Source organism: Lasioglossum baleicum, chromosome 6 (genome assembly GCF_051020765.1).
Source record: "Lasioglossum baleicum chromosome 6, iyLasBale1, whole genome shotgun sequence".
NCBI lineage: Eukaryota > Metazoa > Arthropoda > Insecta > Hymenoptera > Halictidae > Lasioglossum > Lasioglossum baleicum.
In genome coordinates, this window is record NC_134934.1 from 17486684 (window position 1) to 17506591 (window position 19908).

Here is a 19908-nt window from a genome sequence, read left to right on the forward strand (position 1 = left end):
CTAAAGAGAAAGGTTCATCACACCACGCTCTGGTCGTCATAGCAGTCAAAAAGTCTTTTGGAGACAGAAAAATGCATTGAAATGTGCGGGTTTTTTCCTAGATTTTTACTCTACTTTGGGCCCTCATATTATTAGATGTAAACATAATCTCGTTAAAATCATGACCAGAGCGTGGTGTGATGAACCTTCCTCTTTAGAATGAGCCCTCGCCCAGCTCAAAATATACTCGTATAAGGTGAAACAACGACATGGCGCAGACCCATGTATCGACCCATTTTACCACGTTTTTATTAGCTCGCTTTTTTGTTTGTTTGTCTGTTTGTATGTCTGCTCGGTGGCAAATTTTGTTTCTCGTTTGTTTCTCGAAGTCCCTTTCTAGTTACAATCCAAGGTGTACTAGCCCCTTAAGTGTCCAAGATACACAGACCAAACTGTACACCCGAAGATCCACCGTTCCACAGCTACTGCTAATACTTATAGAGGACTGCCTAACGCGACGGAGAAGAAAATCGTAGGCAGGGAGCGATTGAATGCGAGGCTAAAATTAGGGGTGTGTCGAGCCGGGAAAAAATCGTGTGAAAAAAGAAACCACGGAAAGCTAGAGATTAGAAGCCCCCGCGCGACACGAAAAGACCTATTCCAGGCCTTATTCAAGCATTCATGAAGAAGGCAAAGGCGAGGTAGGGTCCGAGGCTTTTATACGGTTTTTCATAATTCAGAAACGGTTTTTGGCGCTTTTTCACATGTCGCAAGACAAAAAGGTGAAGGCTTCCTCAAGGCTTCTCTTTCTTCCGGCGAATGGGAGCTCACAGAAACGTGTTTCGGTAAATATGTTCCCGGATATAGACTCTTGATTTCGCGGTGTTTGAACTTCGGCCTTCCTTCTGCCGGAAGGAAACGATCGTTCTTGGTTCAGGCGAATTTACACTTCCTCACGTTGGATACAGATCGCCGATGATTTACAATGAATACGAAGACGGAGACCGGAGAATTTACAGACAAATTGTGATCATTTCGTACAAGCAAATAGTACAACCTGGACACATTTCAAGGCTTGAAGCCTCTACTTTCGCAAAACAGTGTTCATTTTCCTCCAAGATATTTTCACATTATAGTGGGAAACCGAAGACCCATTTTTCCTTAAAAAAAAAAACGCTGTAAGTTCAAACGTCTCCAAAACTTCAAAAATTTTTCTCGTAATGATACAGACACTTTTTGTTTCGCAGAAAGATCCGTGGTGTGCTGATCACTTTGCACAATCATTTTGGATGAAACGCAGATGAATCGATGTGTGTATCCAAGTGAAGAGCCTAAATTCACTTTTATACTACGTGTACGAATTTTCCGTTGGCGTGATCTTATGATAGGAGTCATTTAATGCAAAAATGAAGTAAGTCAAAATAGTTATCCGCGCGGAAATTATACAGGATGTCAAAAAATCTTGCACTTCCTCGGAAGGGGTGATTCTTCAGGAAAATTACGGACCAATGAGGGCGCGACAATAGCGGACGGATTCCATCTTGGTGACAGGTTCCGTTGAGAGTGGCGTTGGCATTGGTCGAGCAGGAATCCGTCCGTGTTTTTCTTTAATAACTCTTTAAATCTAACTTTAATCTAACACTGTAGCTACGTAATTGTTGTATTACACAAACACTGATGTTCCATCCACCAGTACGGATAATCGAGGTTCTACTATATCGTGATTTAAATAAGAAAAGATGCTCCGAACTGCACTATGTTTGGACTCATTTTGATCAGAAAAGCGTCACAAATATGTTGATGAAAGTGTCATGAACGAATAATTAACCCAGGCGGGGAATATGTGAACGCTATTGTATGAGTATAGTAACAGAAGGAGAAACTACTCCCTTAACAAATCCGCGGAAAACATTTTCGTAACGAAAAAAGTTACTTGATGTGGTTTCAGGAACTTCCCCTTTCAAGGAGATCCGACATTTTTGGGACACCCTTATTACAGTTGTTTTATTTAACGACGCGACGATTAAACTCTTGACACACACAGTGTTGGGTAATAAATAAATTTATTTAAATAAATACCTATTTAAATAAAAATTTAAATAACAAAAGTTATATGTTATTTGGATATTCAAGTAAAAAGCAAAAATAATTATTTATCATTTGAGCAAGTCTACATGGATTATTGAAAATAATAAAGTTAATTGTTATTTACAAATACAATTTCAATTATTATTTGTATTGACAAATAATAAATAATCGTTTATTTGCAAATAAGAAATAATAAATAGATCGCTTTTGGAATTATTTAAATTACTTTTATTTCAATCAAAAGTTTAGTTATTATTTGCAATTAAAATCACACGTTTATTTATTATTTAACACGTTCGCTGCCGACTACTTTAGGTTTGTCATAAAACATTTTATCGCAAAAACCGACTACGATATAACTCGTATAATTAATAAAGCAATTAAAAGTTAGCTACATTCAATATCTTTCCCATAAATACATGTTTTGTATTTTTATTTTGCAATTAATTAAAATTTGTTGGCGCGATGGAACCGTTTTTGAAAATGTCGCTCGGCAGCGAACGTGTTGATTATTTATTATTTAAAATAAGATTTGCCCAACACTGACTCTTGATACGTTGTTGTTAAACCAAACAGATAAATGCGGACTCATGCCACTTTTACATTGAACGGCTGACGTTCCGAGGATGTTGCGAGTTCAAAAAAATAATCGATCAGCTTCGGTGGAAGAGTTACTCACATGCGTGTGCGATAGCAGCTCCTTCATGATGTAATTGTCGAAGATTTCTTTGGCAAGCTTTTTCCTCTCTTCGGGGCATTCGAGCTTCTCGTACGCCTTGATCTACAATGCATAAATGAGAAATTCCTTATGGAGTTGGATGGCGACGCGTGTCACCACGCTAGCGAAACTTAACTATAGTGTGTGTGCGGGCTAACACGAACCTCTTCGTAAAACTTAAGTTGCGGGACCGGCTCCTCCGACACGTTTTCGCAGAAATCCTTAAATAAAAGGTAACCTGGAAATACAAAACGAGAGAACAGAATAATGGGTGTATCCAGAAGCCATATACTTTCTGTGGTATCTGCCCACGACGCCATTCTCTTGGTCAAAATCATAAGTTGTTACATTTAAAAATTATTTAATCATTCATTTTACATATTTACTTCGCACTTTCCTAGGCCTGTGCACTTTATGAACCAATTAATAATAGTTTGAAAACTGACAAATATAGTTAGCATGTAGCAGATTTTAAATTTTGCGTAGCGAAATTCTGTGAGTCAAACTGATTAACTATCTTATGGCGGGTACTACAAAAGATGGCGTATTAAACAAATTAGCATTATGAAACGAACTGTGTCGCGACATTTTAATGCGTATTTTGTTTAAAATACTAACGAGTGATATTGAATTTATCACGAATAAATCTAATATCTTAGTAGAGTGTTTTGTACGTATTCATTTTAAAGATGTGTAGGACAATGAAGAAACTTTTCAACATATTTTACACGGAGGAAAATAAATCAGGTCTAAATTGTTCCGGCTTGTGGACTCGAGGCACCCTCTCCAAGGGTTGCGAGGTTAATGAGGACGATTTAAATGCATAATCAACTGAACGAATAACCCCCTGTCTTGATGCAGCACTTTCTTTAGTTGCTGCCTTTGTTTCATATCTTGCACTTAATTTGCATCAACGAATATTCACAGGGTGTCCCTCCCAACACTTGGGCACCTTAAATATCTCTTTTAATATTGATGATGGAAGAAAATGTCGAAGGGAAGCATGCGATAGGCAACCATTTTTTCTGAAGTCACATGTTTTGGAGTTTTGGAATTTCAGTGTCATTAGAATATTTTATTTCGTTCGGACTGTGTATATCGCTGCATGATAACTAAACTGCGGATCTTTATGCAAAATAAAAATTGTTTGCATTAATTGCAGGACACAGGAACCAAGTAGGAGTTTAATCAGTTGTGAACAGAGTATCTTGATATTCCTGAATTCTTTTACTTTTTCTACTGTTTCAAATTGCACCTAACCATTTTTGTCGTAAATGCATCAAATCTTAATAACTAGACTGCTGATGTTATGCGTTTTAGGCAACGTTAGGTGACTCACCCTGTATAATATTACAAATTAATCAATTTAAACAAATAAAATTCACATTTTCGTCAACACCCTCTAGATACAAAATATTTGCTATTGACTTCGTATTGTCTGTTTGGTCGGATTAACAATTGTCAAGTGGTGCATCGTGCACGGGTTAAGATTCAGTCAAAGGGCTTGGAAAAACACGCATCCAAGGAGCCGACGGACCGTTGAAACTCGCACGTGTGAGCTCGCATGCGTGACGCAACAGTTGCATATAAAACGGTTTTAACAAGTCCCATTTGTATGCCATTGGCATGTAACTAGTCATATTATTCTTCATTTTCCATGCGTTATTTTACGGCACACACAATTTCTCAATAATTTCGAGCACTTCGTATAGATAAGAATACTTTAATCTTACATTATAAAATACAATCACCCCGTGGCATAATGTTTCCGATCGGAGGCATTGATACCGATTTTAGAGAAAACATTCATAATTTAGGAGTATAAAATATTACTGTATGGAGTTATAAAACTGAGGGGAAATGAAAAGGGCCGGGCTTATTGAAGAATGAAGCACAGCAAAATAACATAAGCTTCCATTTATTATAACAAAGAAACGAGAAAATAAATAAAATGTTACACGGAAAAAAGTTCCCAATTAATAGAACAGCTGGAGGAAATTTTCCGATTCGATTTACACGGTACAACACCAAATTTGTTCAATAATTACTGTTGGACGATTTTTATAGAGTTTTTTGCGCTGATTCCGAATCTGGCCTTAATTTTCCCCTATTATTATGAATCGTATTAATCGGGAACTTTTTTCCGTGTAACATTTTGTTTATTTTCTCGTTTCTTTGTTATAATAAATGAAAGCTTATGTTATTTTGTTGTTTTTCATACTTCAATAAGCCCCTTTTTCATTTTCCATCAGTTTTAACTCCATCAAGCAATATTTTATACTTTTTTAAATTATTTTGTTTAATTATAAAACAAATAGCCTGTTTAACGTTTACTTCTTACTATGCCAATGACTGTACTATTTGTCTTACGATTGTTATTCACTGAATATATTTTATGATAATAGAAGAATAGAAAATAATAATAGAGAAAAATAATAGAAGAATAGAGAATAGAAAAATCTCTATCAGAGCTTATAATAATAGCAAGTTAAGCTCGTTGAAACATTTCAAAAAAAGATAAAAAGATTTTTACTACGATTTTGGCTTAGGGTGCCAATCATTGTACAGTTTACCCTAATTGCATTTTTTTTTACCAATCCCTTAACGAAAAAAAAGGTCGAGGATTGGGAAACTGTCTAAGAAATTCCTTTTCGTCTTTCCTTATTGTCTTCCGTCGTCAATGGCATGATTTATACATTGCCGCTCAAAAGTATGTGGACACTTACCGTGTTCATGATGATATACGTATAATGTATATATCTTTATTATCAAACAGTATTTGTTGCTAAATTCTATTATGAATATGTATGTAATGTATTCTAATAGTACTAAATTAACAATTTAGTTATATTCAATCGCCTTAAATAAATAAAACAGACACTATGAGATCACATAGATAGAGAAGTCCGAAGACGATATCCCAAATCTGAAAACCCCTTGTGGGAAATCTTAGAATCTCGGTGGAACCTTAATGATACTGAAATAATGAAAGATTTAATAGCCAGGATGCCACGGCTAGTAAACGCGGTCATAAAAGCACGCGGTGGGTATGTAGGTGAAAAGAAAACGTAATTATTTTTTATCATTATCGGTGAGATATTTAATAGATTATCATTAACACTAAACCTACCACTGTCGGTCAAACGACCGGTTTTATATTTTTCATTTCATAATTATTGAAATTATGAAGTTCCTTATACGTGGAAATTGATTCGATAAAATTCTGTACCCAAGCACATATTGTTGTAAAAATTGCAGAAAATCTAAATAAATAGAGCCTCGTCATTTTTGCAAACTAAAACGCGCGCGCGCGTGTTAATCGCTTTTAGTGCTCGGTAGGATTAGTGTTAAAATATGTTCTCTAACACTGTACGAACTGGAATACATACAAGCACACAGTGTTGGGCAATAAATAAATTTATTTAAATAAAAATTTAAATAACAAGTTATTTATTAGTTGAGCAAATCTTTAGGAATTATTTGAAATAATAAAGTTATATATATAATTGTGTTACTTATACAAATACAATTTCAAAGTTTTCAATTACAATTTCAATTCACAATTACAATTTCAAATTTTTTAATTAAATTGTATTTTTTTATAGACAGCTAGAGGCAGTGGCGCACCCAGCCCTAGGTTTTGCGTGATGACCTTTTTTTTAGCCAACATATCTGGCAAGGGCTATTCCGCGATTTTAATTTTGGAAGGTAAACATTTTTTCTTGGGGAGGTGGGGACTTGGTCCCATGCCCCCCTGGATGCGCCACTGCAGCTAGGCCCTTCGTATACCTGAAAATTTAAGGTTGCTGTAGCAGACAAAAAACGCGCACGTGTTCATTGTATGTATATAGAAAATACAAGAAATAAGAGAAAACTATTTATTTGATTTCCACCTCAATCCAAATAATAAATAATCTTTTATTTGCAAATAAGAAATAATAATTTATTTAAATGAAAAGTTTAGTTATAATTTGCAATTAAGATCACACGTTTATTTACTATTTAATTATTTATTATTTAAAATAAAATTTGCCCAACACTGCATACAAGGTAATCAAATTTACCAAAGATAGCATAACTTTCTTTAGGTAATTATAAGAATTAACGAAATGTCGACATACTTTTGAGCGGCAGTGCAAGTGTATGTCTGCTCGTCGCTTCTGTCACACGTGTTGATCATCTGTCGGGGTTGAAGCTATCGGAGCGCGGTGGTGGTAAAATAATCGGCCAATTCGGAGCCGACTCCCATTGTGTTTTTTGCCTAATACACGTCCTTATCGGGTATATCGTCAGTAGTCCGGCCTTTTTGCCCGCAGCAATAATATGAAGAAGCGGTAAGCGACAGAACACAGACGATTCTCGAAAAATGAACGTCTCCTTGGAAACGATTTCTTTTATTTCAATCGATCAAGCTTGATCGAATACATTGTATGCTGGGAGGGCAGAGTTTTCGTGCGGAAATCGCATTAAGATCGCAGAACTATTTTGATCGTGGTCGGAGTAACTTCTCGTTCGCTGTCGCGATTTCGGAAAGTCAGTTGCGTGGTGTTTAGTGATTGTGCAAAAATGTGGTGTTTTGTGTTTCGAAAATAGTCTTTGGGAGACAGTCACAGTTATTCGGACGTACATATTCGGCTGAGTAAATAATAGTGTGCTGTGGATCCGACGGAAGAATAGAAGATTCTGAAAAATTTGTAAGTATAATTTACATTAATATTCTATAATGTAGGATTAGTATTCGTATGTGTAAGAATGGATAGTAGATATTTTTCCATACTTTTCAACTTCAAATTTATGAATGGGCAGGGGGCCGATGACTTGGTACGGGCCTTCATGGCATATTTGAAATACGAATGCAATTTTGCAGAATTTTCCGTTGGTTATAGACTGATTGAAATAACTAATTAGAAATTTTGTCAAATTAATTCCATCCGTGTCTACAAGCCTTCGTTTCAAAGCCATTATTCATGATAATTTATGTTAATCTATAGAATCTGAAATATTAATTATTAATGTGCATTCTATTTAATATTTCCTATTACAACGAATTTAATTTGTCCCAATCGAGGGGAGAAATACAAGTAGACAAAGGTGTGTTTAGCTGGTTCAACAATAAAGCTTCTGGTTGTGTACGACATACATTATGTATACATAATGAGATACAGGCACTTGTCCTTTGATTATGAATGAAACGAGCTTTATTTTTTCTAGTCGAGTATAGACGAGAGTAACAGAAGAGTTTACAGTGCTTGTAAAAAGTATTCGTATGCCCTTGAAAATAGAATAACTTTTTTATAATTGCACCACTCGACCTGATTTTTTTATAATCAATTAGAAGGTTTACGAAATGACATGCAAAAAAGATTTTCCAAAAATTAAAAAGGCATTTTTTAAAACTTTTTTATTTGGGCCCTTAATGTGAAAATTTTAAATATATGTTTTGTAGATCTATGTTAGTTATATACATGCTGAAAATTTCATTGAAATCTACAAAACATATATTTTAAATTTTCATTAAGGGGGCCAAATAAAAAAGTTGTAAAAATGCCATTTTTATATTTGCATTTAACCGTGTAAATTATAATTTTTGGGAAATCTTTTTAGCATATCATTTCGTAAACCAAGGCTTCCAATTGATCATACAAAATCAGGTCGTTGGGTGCAATAATAAAAATGTTATTCTGTTTTAAAGGGTGTACGAATACTTTTCGCAACCACTGTAAGTGCCATTATCAGTGCCGCATTAAGTGTCGTTATCACTACCGAAAGACACTTTAGAAACAACAAACAATGCGTAATTAAAGTACCGGTAGTCGTTGGAAGTGAATACTGTTTCCATTGTTTTAATATGCATGTACATGTTCCAAAATTGACCCCAAAAATCTTCCTCTAGTTTCTGACCCGATTTTTACAAGTGTATGTGACGTATCTGCGAATAAACATTCGCAAAAATGAAGTATTTTCAGTATTAAAGCAGATATTTTGCTCGTTAATTTCTATTCATCAGATAATTGGCAGAAACGTGAAACAATTCGATTATCGAACTGATAGTCCATAAAAAGTATAGTTGATGGTATAGTGCACGAGATGTTCGATAGCGCGAGAAGCAAATACGGTGAATAGTGCCGGAAATAATTAAGATGAATAGCGCCGGAAATTATGAAGGTGATCTACGATATGCTCGTCGTTTTTGCTCGCGTTCTATTCTAGGAAGAAAAAAGAGGCAGTCTGCTGAGTAAAATAGTTGCGCATCTAAAATAAAAAAAAACTTACTATATTGAAATCCGATAAACATTATATTTAAACGAATTATATTTTAAGCAGAATCGGATCAATAGAGACGTTTTAGAGCGAAAGTTGGCGCACGTGTCTTTCCAGCGCATGAAAAAGCAATTTCAGACAGGATAAACAATTTTACACGGTGTAGCGTTTCTCCTTTACAGAGTTATGGCAAATTCAATTACAGTTTAGGAACATGCAAATTGCAATATTGCCTCTGTCCCATAATAATAGTAGCAGTTGATCAATTTAATTTGTCCCATAATAATAGTAGCGAAAGAAAATAAATATAGAGCGCAACATTTATCATAAAAAAACTAGATTACATTTTACACAATAAATTAAAAATATTACTCCTAATTTTTATATTGAGTTTGAGTTTATTTTCGCTTTCCCTATATGCGTGAGCTTAAAATTATTATTGGAGCCATTGTTCTTGTCGGTTTTTTCATCTTACTTTTGCAATGGTCGATATTCAACTGAAGTAAAACAATTGATTTCGATCAGCGGATGAAATTAGAAAAATGGTTGTAATTCGTAATAATTAGGTTAAGCTAAAAATTGAAAGATGTGTCAAAACAAATGATAGATGTCGTGAAACGTTGATTTTGATTGAAGGCTTCGCAATTTTGCGCTACAACATAACTTGCAGCTGCATTCGCCAATAATATAATCCCCGTTTAAATATTCACTTGCTACTGCATTACTATGGGGCAGAGAGAGTATTTTATATTTTTCAATAATTCAGACAAACGTTTTTATTGAGATATTAAGTCTACATTATTTCTGGGTACTGAAAGAGGAAATTTGTAGCATTTTTTCACCAGAACGTGTCCTCCGTTTTTCATCTGCTATATCAGGCCTGGCCAACCCAAATGGTTTCACGGGCCACTTTAGGTAAATATGCTTTTAAAAAATATGATACAGATACAAAATAAATAAAACTTTATTGTTATATGTCGCATTATAACAATGACACATGCAAATTTTCTTAATATTTTTGTATACATACAACGAGAAACAAAAGTTTCAATAGAAATATAAAATCGCCTGGCGGGCCGCGTGTTGGCCAGGCCTGTGCTATATCATGCACAAACATCCTAGAAAAAACTGAATATGGTCTGCGAAAGTAGAGGCTTTGAGCTTTAAAACGAGTCCAAATTTGTTATTTTACTATTATCTTTTATATTTGTTATTGTGAATCGAAAGATTATTGTCGAAATACCTTTTGGATTCACTGTACATAGTAAGGAAACGCACAATGGAATCAAAGGAGTATTGACTAATATATCAGTAAAATGTGAAATATAAATAAACTTAAAGTACGAGCGACAGCGCACTACGCCACTTACATTCTACGTGCGCTGTGCTTGGCAATTTTATTACGAGCCATTACCTTGCGTGCGCCTGGAAATTTTATTACAGACCAAGTCCAAGTACTCAAATACTTTATGTCTACCTAATAAAAGCCTTTAATGCTTTGCAAAAACTTTGTTTAGAATATATTCGGGAATAAAAAGTCTACAATAGATAATAAATCCGAAGCGGTCTGCCGCAAATAAACAGCCTCTCGAGTGAGAAGTTTCTGGGAATACGGGAACGTTCACTATTTCAGAAATCTCGCTAACTTCGCGATTAGCATAAAAAAAGACTGTGGAACTTTGATTTTTACGCACTGGAGACTTCGCGATCGCTCAAACTGTAATAGTAGACGTCGCATAGTGGTCGATTTGCTCGGGAACGTGGACAAAATTATGCAAGGAAACTTCTAGTTCGTCGAATTTAATTAATAAACTGCGTATCTTTATGCAAAATAGAAATTTTCCGCGTCGATTGCAAAAGATGAGATAGAAACTACAGTAGGACCTCGATCAACCGGCATGATCGGGAGACAAATAGCCCGGAGAAATTAAGGCCTGATGGATAACGCTGTCCAACACCAAAAATGTTTCCAATATACTCTTGGGTGGATCTTATAGAGTTTTTCGTGCTGATTCCGAATCCGTTTTTGAGAAACATGACTGAAAAAAATTCGTATTTTTCAAGTTCAAACAAATATTCTTGATGCAGATACAGCTTGATATCTTTTTAGGATATTAGAAGGATTAATTTACCATGTAATGTGTGGACTGTAAAACGATTAAAAGAATTTAAGAATATCGTCACACATTCTATTGGATTTATTAAAATTATTAAAAGACGAAATGCATTTCTATATAATTTCTATTTCTTACAATCAAACCTGACAACTTTTTTCGTATAAAGACCGCGGTCTACTGGTGAACATTCTATGAGCAACAGTTAATAACCACGTTTTCAATGATTCACATCAGCCAACAAATTAATTAATAAATTGTGAAACGCAGCTCTCGGAATAATTTACTGATAAGGGTGACGTTTGAAAAGCGGTTAATTAAAGTTGGTAATCCGGATCAGGTTGATATTTTCTCATCAGTTGCGAAAATAAATAGTGTCCCACCTACACACATGTTTCGCACTTGAACGTGATATTCTCTGAAACGGTTGTTCAAATTCAAAACGCCCACTACAATATAAACACAATCCCTGGACATATTTACAGATTTCGAGAAATTCATTTCAAACGAGGTAAATGTACAAAAATGTGACGGAGATGATTTTCGACAGTAGGATATATATTTTAGTTGTTTGTAAATAATCAGCAAATTCACGAAAAATATCTGGGATTTAATTTGTACACGTTGCATGGACATCGCGACACTCTGAAATTCTTTTAATTTCTGTACTCTTTCAAATTGTACCTACATACTCATTTTTGCCATGAATGTATCCATTTTTTACATATTTTTGAATTTATCTTTTCGAGATCAACGTTGATCTTTACATTTTACATAATATAAACAGCTAACGATTTAAAGTAGCTGGTAGAAAAATAGAATTTGTAATGTTTCTTGTCTGTCTGTTCGGTACAAATGTTGCAATTGATTTTAAACTAACTCCCAATGAGCTGATGAGATGATAGAGACTTGAAATTTTAAACACAGCTGAGAACTGGATGACAACACAATGTTTAAAAAAAGAATTTCAAAAAGCCTATGCGTTTAGGAGATATAAACTATTAAATTTAACCGTTACACCTCCCCGCGCGACGCTCGGGATCGCGTTCAGCGATCCCCACTCCGCGCGACAGCGCTCCCTACTCCACTACGCGTTCCCACTCTGACTCATCCCCATTCCACTGACCCGTTTCAAAGAAGCTCAGTGTCAGTGCTTCAATTGAGCCCAACTTTCCTCGCACATGCGCGGCGATTTCAGCCTCAGTAACGCAAGCATTTCGATAAAATGGGGTTCCTTGAACACCTCGCAGAATTTAAAAAAATTTATATTAGGTTGGGGAAAAAGAAATCCATCATTTCCCCTCTTGAGATAATGTAAAAATAATGGATTTCTTTTTCCCCAACCTAATATTATTTGATTCTGAAAAATCAATGTATAACAAGTGTATTTGTGTATATCTTGTAACTCTTAGGACACATCCTGGAGTCTTTTTGTCCGGTAAGATTATTTTTAACTTTGTGTTAAAATGAACCCCAGTCCCACCATCTGAGGACTATTGTCCAGTCTGGCTTGACACAAAATCGGAACTGGGGTTAGTATCTACTTATTACAATTCTTTGAGAAAGGCAATGGCTTCTAGCATCCTGCAGACGATGCAAAAATTTTTAATTTGACATAATGATCCGAAGTCTAAACGTGACACCTATTTCTTACCAGCCAGGCGTGGGCGCGGATTGCTCCGTGGGGGGCAGTAGCGGGGCTCCGTTGAAATCAAGAGCAACGAGAGCCTACTAAGGACATATTACACCAGAAAGAGCAAAATAAACAGTCTTCTATCGCTCGTCTTCTATCTCTTTGACGTCATTTGCCCGAAGCGTTGCCCCCATGGGTAATCCAGAACGCTCCCAGGGCAAAGAGCACTCGTTGCCCATGCCTGCCTTGCTATTATTTCCCCTAAACGATCCGCTAATAGACGTACATCCACCGTTTGATTATCGCAAAAACTCATCTCCATCGACATTTCTCAGATATCGTCCGATCATTTCAAGGAGTACTTGAATAAGTTTCTGCCGTTTACTAATGTATGACGGAACTAATAGCAACTAGTATGCATCTCGAGCGTTCTCTTAACGATTAACGTCTAGGAATATTAAGTATACTTAAAAATTTCTCACCAAACATTTGATTGAATATTTTATCGAAGGTTACTTCCTTCTTCTTTTCCAGATACTTGTGCATTACACTTCTGACACTGCAACAGAAAGAAGAACGCGAATGTAACCATTAGATTCTAGAAGTGAACTCGTAGAAAGTTATAAATGTTTTCCATACAATCTTACTTAACACGTAACGGTAGTACAGCAGAGGAAATGCAGCATATACGGAATACTGTTGTCGGTAATTTCGGAATACCAGGGTGTTCAACAAACTACTGACGTTGTCTAATTTGTAACGCTGCAAATAATAGGAGCGAATTGCTGACTGAATAACATTTAGGGAAGAATAATAATTTTCGAATCTGCAGGGTAAAAATACGCCGTTTTGTAAAGGTTTTCCAGCAAGGGCTCACTCGTTCAAAAATATGTGACAAATTTATTTGAATGACTCTTCAACCATGAGTATTCAGACGCTAACGTAAGACTAATAAAATTGACGTAACAGAGATGTTGTCACAATCAACGTAAATACGATATACAGTGAAGCCTTGGTCTAAGAAAAATCCTCGGGTCCGTGCTGTTTTTTAGATCGTGTGGGGTTCTACTATTTCTCTGCGACCTTGCCAACCGCGCAGAACGTAGTTCGTCAATTGAACCACTAAATACAGTTCAAAGTATATGTATATCGTGTTTAGTATCATTTTAATAAAAAAAAATGCTACAAATGAGTTGATGAAAGTCCCATAAAAAATAATGAAAAATAAGCAAGTTATACTCGAGCCCGTGTATACACTTTACACTCTCGGATCTTTTTCTCAGATCCTACGGTTTCCATTTTCTTAGATCAAGGCTTTACTGTAGTTTACACTGATACAAATATTACGGTACAATAAAGTGAAAGAATGATTTGTTGAATCGAAGAAGCAAGGGAAAAATGGTTGACAGGTGATGACGAATAAAAATGACGAGTTAACTCGTTATCCCTAGGTAAAAGAGTGAAATACATAATTTTGTCTACTCTTTATGGTTTCGTATTCGATTTTACGATTATATCAAGATCGCAAAATGTGGCGTACCATGCTGCTACTTCGGAATAATGATGACGAATGCTGACAAGGTTGTTGTGCGTCACTGTGCGAGGTGAGTTACGACGGAGCGAGAAGAGGAGGGGCGACGTGTGTGTTTCATGTGTGAAGTGTGGGTGCACTATGAATTTGTTACAGCAACTGTAAGTAAATTTTAAGACTTGGAATGCCTAAGATAGTCCTCGAAAATCAGGCTCAAAGTGAAAATAATATTATTTATTTGTTGTCTCAATTTTTAACATAAAGGCAAACTGAAGTATTCCAACTTACTGTAACAAAATCGTTATTTTATGGAATTTTTCAGTTACATCAGTTTCCTATTTCGTTTGTCCTTATTACCGAGTACAGTAGGACCACGATTATTCGAACCGATGATATCTGACGTCTCTATTATCGCAACAAGCTTCGAATTTAAATAGCTTAATGTAAGGCGATCCACATGTAACACTGTTTATTATACAAATCCATACAAGTTGAAGCTGGCAGGTTAATTAAGCTACTGTTCTATTATACGAACTCTCAGGTGTTCTTGTTCAGTTCGGATAATCGAAGTTCTACTGCATATTGAAGTACACTACCGCTCGAAAGTATCCGGACACTTGGGAAATGTGCAATAGCAACGCGTAAAAATTACTTAACACTTTATCTACCGGAAGCCTATTAATAGGATTTTCAATAATTGTGCTGTACCAAAAGAAAGCATAGAAATTTTCTGTTACATTACAATCTTAAATGAAAGTATTAGATGACGTTATTCAGGGTGACTTGTTAGTTCACAATGAAAATTGCTGTTGCTATTAATGGTTCCATCGAAAAGTGTTTGGCCATGTACCATAGATTTTTCAAAATTATGCAATAATCACCGGTCGGTAATGTGTTAAGCATCTAAAATAGTGAATAAAATCATGTAATAATAATAGAATATCTAACGTTTTAAGTTAAAAACTACCTATGTTGAAACGTACCAATATTGGACTAAGATTAAATACGAGATCCGTCTTTCTCTTAGCTTTTTATTCTGTCAATATTTTATTATTAGTTTTTGTATCGGAGGATTCTCTGAATTCGCACTGCACCTTAGAAATGACAAAAAAGTGAAACTTGAAATCCTTTCAAGCACCGAAACAGTTCTAGAAATTATACATATTATTGCATTTTTATTATATAATTTGTACATGAAAATAAATTCTACTGTGCCATGATACCACAATATAGATGATAATAATAACTACAAGTGACAAAATTGTTCTAAATATTTTTCCTACTAATTTAAACTACGGTTTGTAGAGAAAAAGGAAGTGTCCCCGAATTCTCTTGAGCGGTAGTGCATATTAGCTTTCTTTTTATTATTTATTCATTTATTCATTTATTCATTTATTTGTACACTTTTATTTGTTCCCATCCATTGTCGTTTGTGACAGCAAATGTTAGTTAGTATCGAGACAATAAAAAAAATTATGCTGTGGAGTTGAAGGGCGACAGCGTATTTCGAATTTGTGTTTAATCCTCTTTGAGATTTGATGGTTATGTGTCAATACATCCAACGTTTCTATTTTCGATTGATACAAATTTCGAAAAGAATTAGGTAATCTTTAGACACTAGTTTGTTCATGTAATAGCTGAGAAAACATAGACCGCGTTTAGATTTCACACGCAATTCCACAGTAACCGACTGTTTTGCATAAGCGAGTTGCAGATACATTTCATTTAGCTCAAACTGGGCGGTAAATTATTCGCGTTAAACGATGCAAAATAATAGACGTAAACAACTCGGTTTACCACTGGAATAGAACCGTTCGAGTATCAAGCGTGATGTTGTGAAAACTAGGTGCAAGTTCATCACTTACAATAGCATGATTCATCTGAAACACTTTCTGACGATTATTATAAAACTGTATCAAAAAAATCTTCATCTGAAAGTTCTACTTATCTGTCGATATTATGTTACCTCCCTTAGGCATAATTTTAAGCAAAAAATTAGCAGCAAAACTAATCATACACCAAACGACTTCAATTTCTCTGTAAGGCAAGATGAATTAGTTTAGTAAATGATGTCTAAAAAATATGTTGAAAAAATGCATCTGGTCGGAATTGTGAAAAACAATATTAAAAATTGATTTTTACAACTTTTTTAGCTGGCCTAATAACGAAAATTTAAAAAGTGCGTTTTGTCAACTGGTATAAATTATGTACGCTCCGAAAATTTCATTGAAATTAATTGGTGTACGAGTTATAATCGATCAAAAGTGGTAAAAATGCCAAAAATCTTGTAAAAGTGCCATTTTTACCACTTTTGATCGTTTATTAAATTATCGTTATTTTACTATTGTTTTTCACAATTCCGACCAAATGCATTTTTTCAACATATGTTATACACATCATCTACTAAACTAATTCTTCTAGCCTTACAAAGAAACTGTAACTGTACGTGCTCTACACTCAATCATGTCTTACGAAATCATTTTTATTATTTCAACAATCGTAAAATAAAAAATCTGGGACCGGTCATTCTGACCGGTGGTGGTAGATTTAGCGTTAATAAGTATTCCAAGGAACAATTAAGCGATTGATTGAGATTGACGTCGATCATTTCGGCTATTTTTATTTCGCATAAAGATCATCCTCATGTCTATTCATTAGAAAAATTACTTTGACTTTCGAGGGGTGATTGCGTGTGCTGGATTAGCAGTCTGTTGATAAGTTCCCAGGGAACAATTAAGCGATCGTGTGGCAGTTGATTGGAATTGACGTCCGTCATTGTATAGTGGCTAGAGGCCAGTATCTGCGATTCAATCACTCGATAGGCTCGACAACAGGACCACACAGCTTCTCCTCCTTTCGATTTTAGCGCGCTATTATACAGGATGAGTCGACTGATTGAAATACGAGAACACTCGACGTGGTATCCTCGTTCGGGAGCTGGAAATGGAGGCTTTCGCGAATTTTCTTTTCCCGCGGAGAACGTATAAACGCCAATAAATTGGTCCGCTTTGTCGGTCGTTCGAAAACTTGAAAAGGGATCAGTCCGGAATAGAAGATTTCAAAATTCCCGCGGATCGAATCGAATTAACGATGGACTATCGGATAGCATTCCACAAAAAAATATTTCATATCAAGTTTCAACTCTCTGTACCGTCGTCCGCAGTAACAAACAAAATCCGGATTATCCGTTTTTGCCCTTTTTCATCCTCTCGATCGTGGTATTATGTATTGTGGTTAACTGAGCAAACGTTGCAAAATTTCTACCGAGTTTTATCCGTTGTACAAACTTTTAGTTTTCGCTTTGAAAGATTACAGTCATGAAATGTACGAACTTTTGAATCAACTTTTATTTTAGCCCGTTATTATCGCGACGTACGTACGTTATTTGTAGAATGGGACTTTTATGCGTGAAGGTGACCTTCAATTTTTTAAATGGAATGCCATGCATTTCCTTATACAGGGTGTCCCAAAATTCGTGAAAATCCCGAAAGGGGGTGGTTCCTGAGACCATTTCAAGCGACATTTTCCTTTGCAAAAATGTTATCCGCGGCTTTGTTTAGGAGCTATTAACGAAAAACACGGACCAATCAGAGCCGACTGTGGGAACTCGCGTCTAGGTCGCGCTCTGATTGGTCCGTGTTTTTCGTTAATAACTCCTAAACAAAACCGCGGATAACATTTTTGCAAAGGAAGATGTCGCCTGAGATGGTCTCAGGAAACACCCCCTTTCGGGATTTTCACGAATTTTGGGACACCCTGTATATTCCATATGAAAGCGCGTGTCAAAAGGAATTCGTTCGTATACAAAGTAACGATCTTCACGGTCACACAAGGTCAGAAATGGAAGGAATACTTGGAATACCCCGTGCCAATGTGTTTACAAGTATTCCTTCCATTTCTGACCTTGTGTGCGCTTGAAGGTCATTATGACATGTACGAATGAATTCGTTTTGGCACACGCTTTCGTGTGATATAAACCTTCATCCCTAAAAAGGTAATGCAGATAAAAGAAATTACGGACACTGTTGCATTGGTGTACAAAAGACAGTGTAACTTTTTTCTCTTCAATTTCGTTCTAATGCTCGTTCTATTGGCAAATAAGTTCGTGCGGTTTTTTAGACTGGAATAAATCACAAAAATCGAACGAACTTATTTGTCAACCCAATATTTGCAACGAAAACGCCGAAGTTACCGTGAACACCCTGTACATTGGAAAAATGTTACGTATGAAAATGTTACGTTTGATCTACCAAAATTATTATTAAAGGAACAATGAAGTTCCCAAGTGACTCCTGTTTCTCGCAACAGTCGCGAGAAGTTTCTCAACGAAGACCCGCAGTCCAATTATAATTACCGTAACCAAAGAAACACTTTTCCCTTTGTCACATTAGATACGCATCGGTAGTTTGCGTTATGCATTCCTCGGTTACTGTTATGAACACAAACCGGGTCCGAATGTCGTGAATAACAGCAACGGAGACAGCAGGCAACGACTATGACGTGGCGTGCCAGCAATAGTACACTTACAAAATAAGAAACATCAGGAACGGAAAAGTTAATCGAGGAAGTTGATCCACGAAGCGAATGATCCTATCGCACGGTCTACCATTTATTCTTCCTTTTCGTTTTCCACCCCCTCCGCCCACCACTACTAGTTACCAACAAAGCTTCAAGGGACAACGAACCGACGCCGGTGATATTAAGCCACCCTGATTTATGGTGTTCCCTCACGAAGTCTATCTCGCAACAACAGTGTTGAACTACTTTCAGGCTAGGGTAAACAAAGTATAACACATCTAATCTCTACCTTTCGAACAGTTTTCTTAGCGTGATGCCGGACTTCCCGAAATGGGAGTGTCCGATTAGATACTGTGCTCGCATCGAACTAGATATTATTGCTACTTGCAGCGAGGTTTGCGTCCTCCTTATACACAACTGTCTTCTTAAATATTCTTCTTGAACATTATAAGGCAAATCAATTTCTACGTACCTGAACGTGTTTTGAGAACGAGAACAGGATTTCAAACAATGAAATCCAAATCCTCATATGGAGTAATAAATCCATTAAATCGCATTATTGCTAGCTCTAACATATTTATAACAATATTGATTTTTTTTAATGGCAAGTTACAGGCATTCAAAACAAAATTGCGCAATACTATTTGTTAATCGTACCTGTATTTGTTTAGTTTCGCGCGGTACATTATTATGTAAATTTTAGGTTAAGACTTTATTTTTTTTGTTATGTCTTTCTTTTTGTTTTTATCAGTTATACTGTAAAAACTGTGTACATTTGTATAAAAGGACCTCGGTCCGTATATAATAATAATAATAATAAGCTGCGCTAGCAACGCAGTGTTTCGGTGTACAATTTTAATGTAACAAATTGTGCTAGTGAGGTTAGAATAATATTTTGAGAAATCACTGTACTTCGTCGCTATAGATTTTTCTATTAGCACCTCACATTATGATCCACATTTTTTGTATGATGTTATTCAATTATTTTATTTTGTTTATACCTAATTTGTCCTCTCGGACCTCGATGGGCTTCCATATTTACATTTTTAAATCTATTTACTTCTAA

The 19908-nt window shown here is 35.7% G+C and overlaps 1 protein-coding gene across 6 annotated transcripts in view; it reads right to left on the minus strand.

Moving 5' to 3' along the window:
• The window catches only part of Gprk1 (G protein-coupled receptor kinase 1), a 65869-nt gene that overhangs the window by 22968 nt on the left and 22993 nt on the right, over positions 1-19908 (minus strand). For 3 of the 6 annotated variants that reach the window (XM_076426311.1, XM_076426312.1, XM_076426310.1), the window contains exons 2-4: positions 13276-13352; positions 2950-3023; positions 2747-2848 (exon numbers count right to left, since the gene is read on the minus strand). In XM_076426311.1, coding sequence (XP_076282426.1) covers positions 2747-2848; positions 2950-3023; positions 13276-13352 — 253 coding nt within the window. Of the gene's footprint in view, positions 1-2746; positions 2849-2921; positions 3024-13275; positions 13353-19908 lie in introns of those variants that run through there. The other 3 variants (XM_076426313.1, XM_076426314.1, XM_076426315.1) reach the window with 3 other exon arrangements.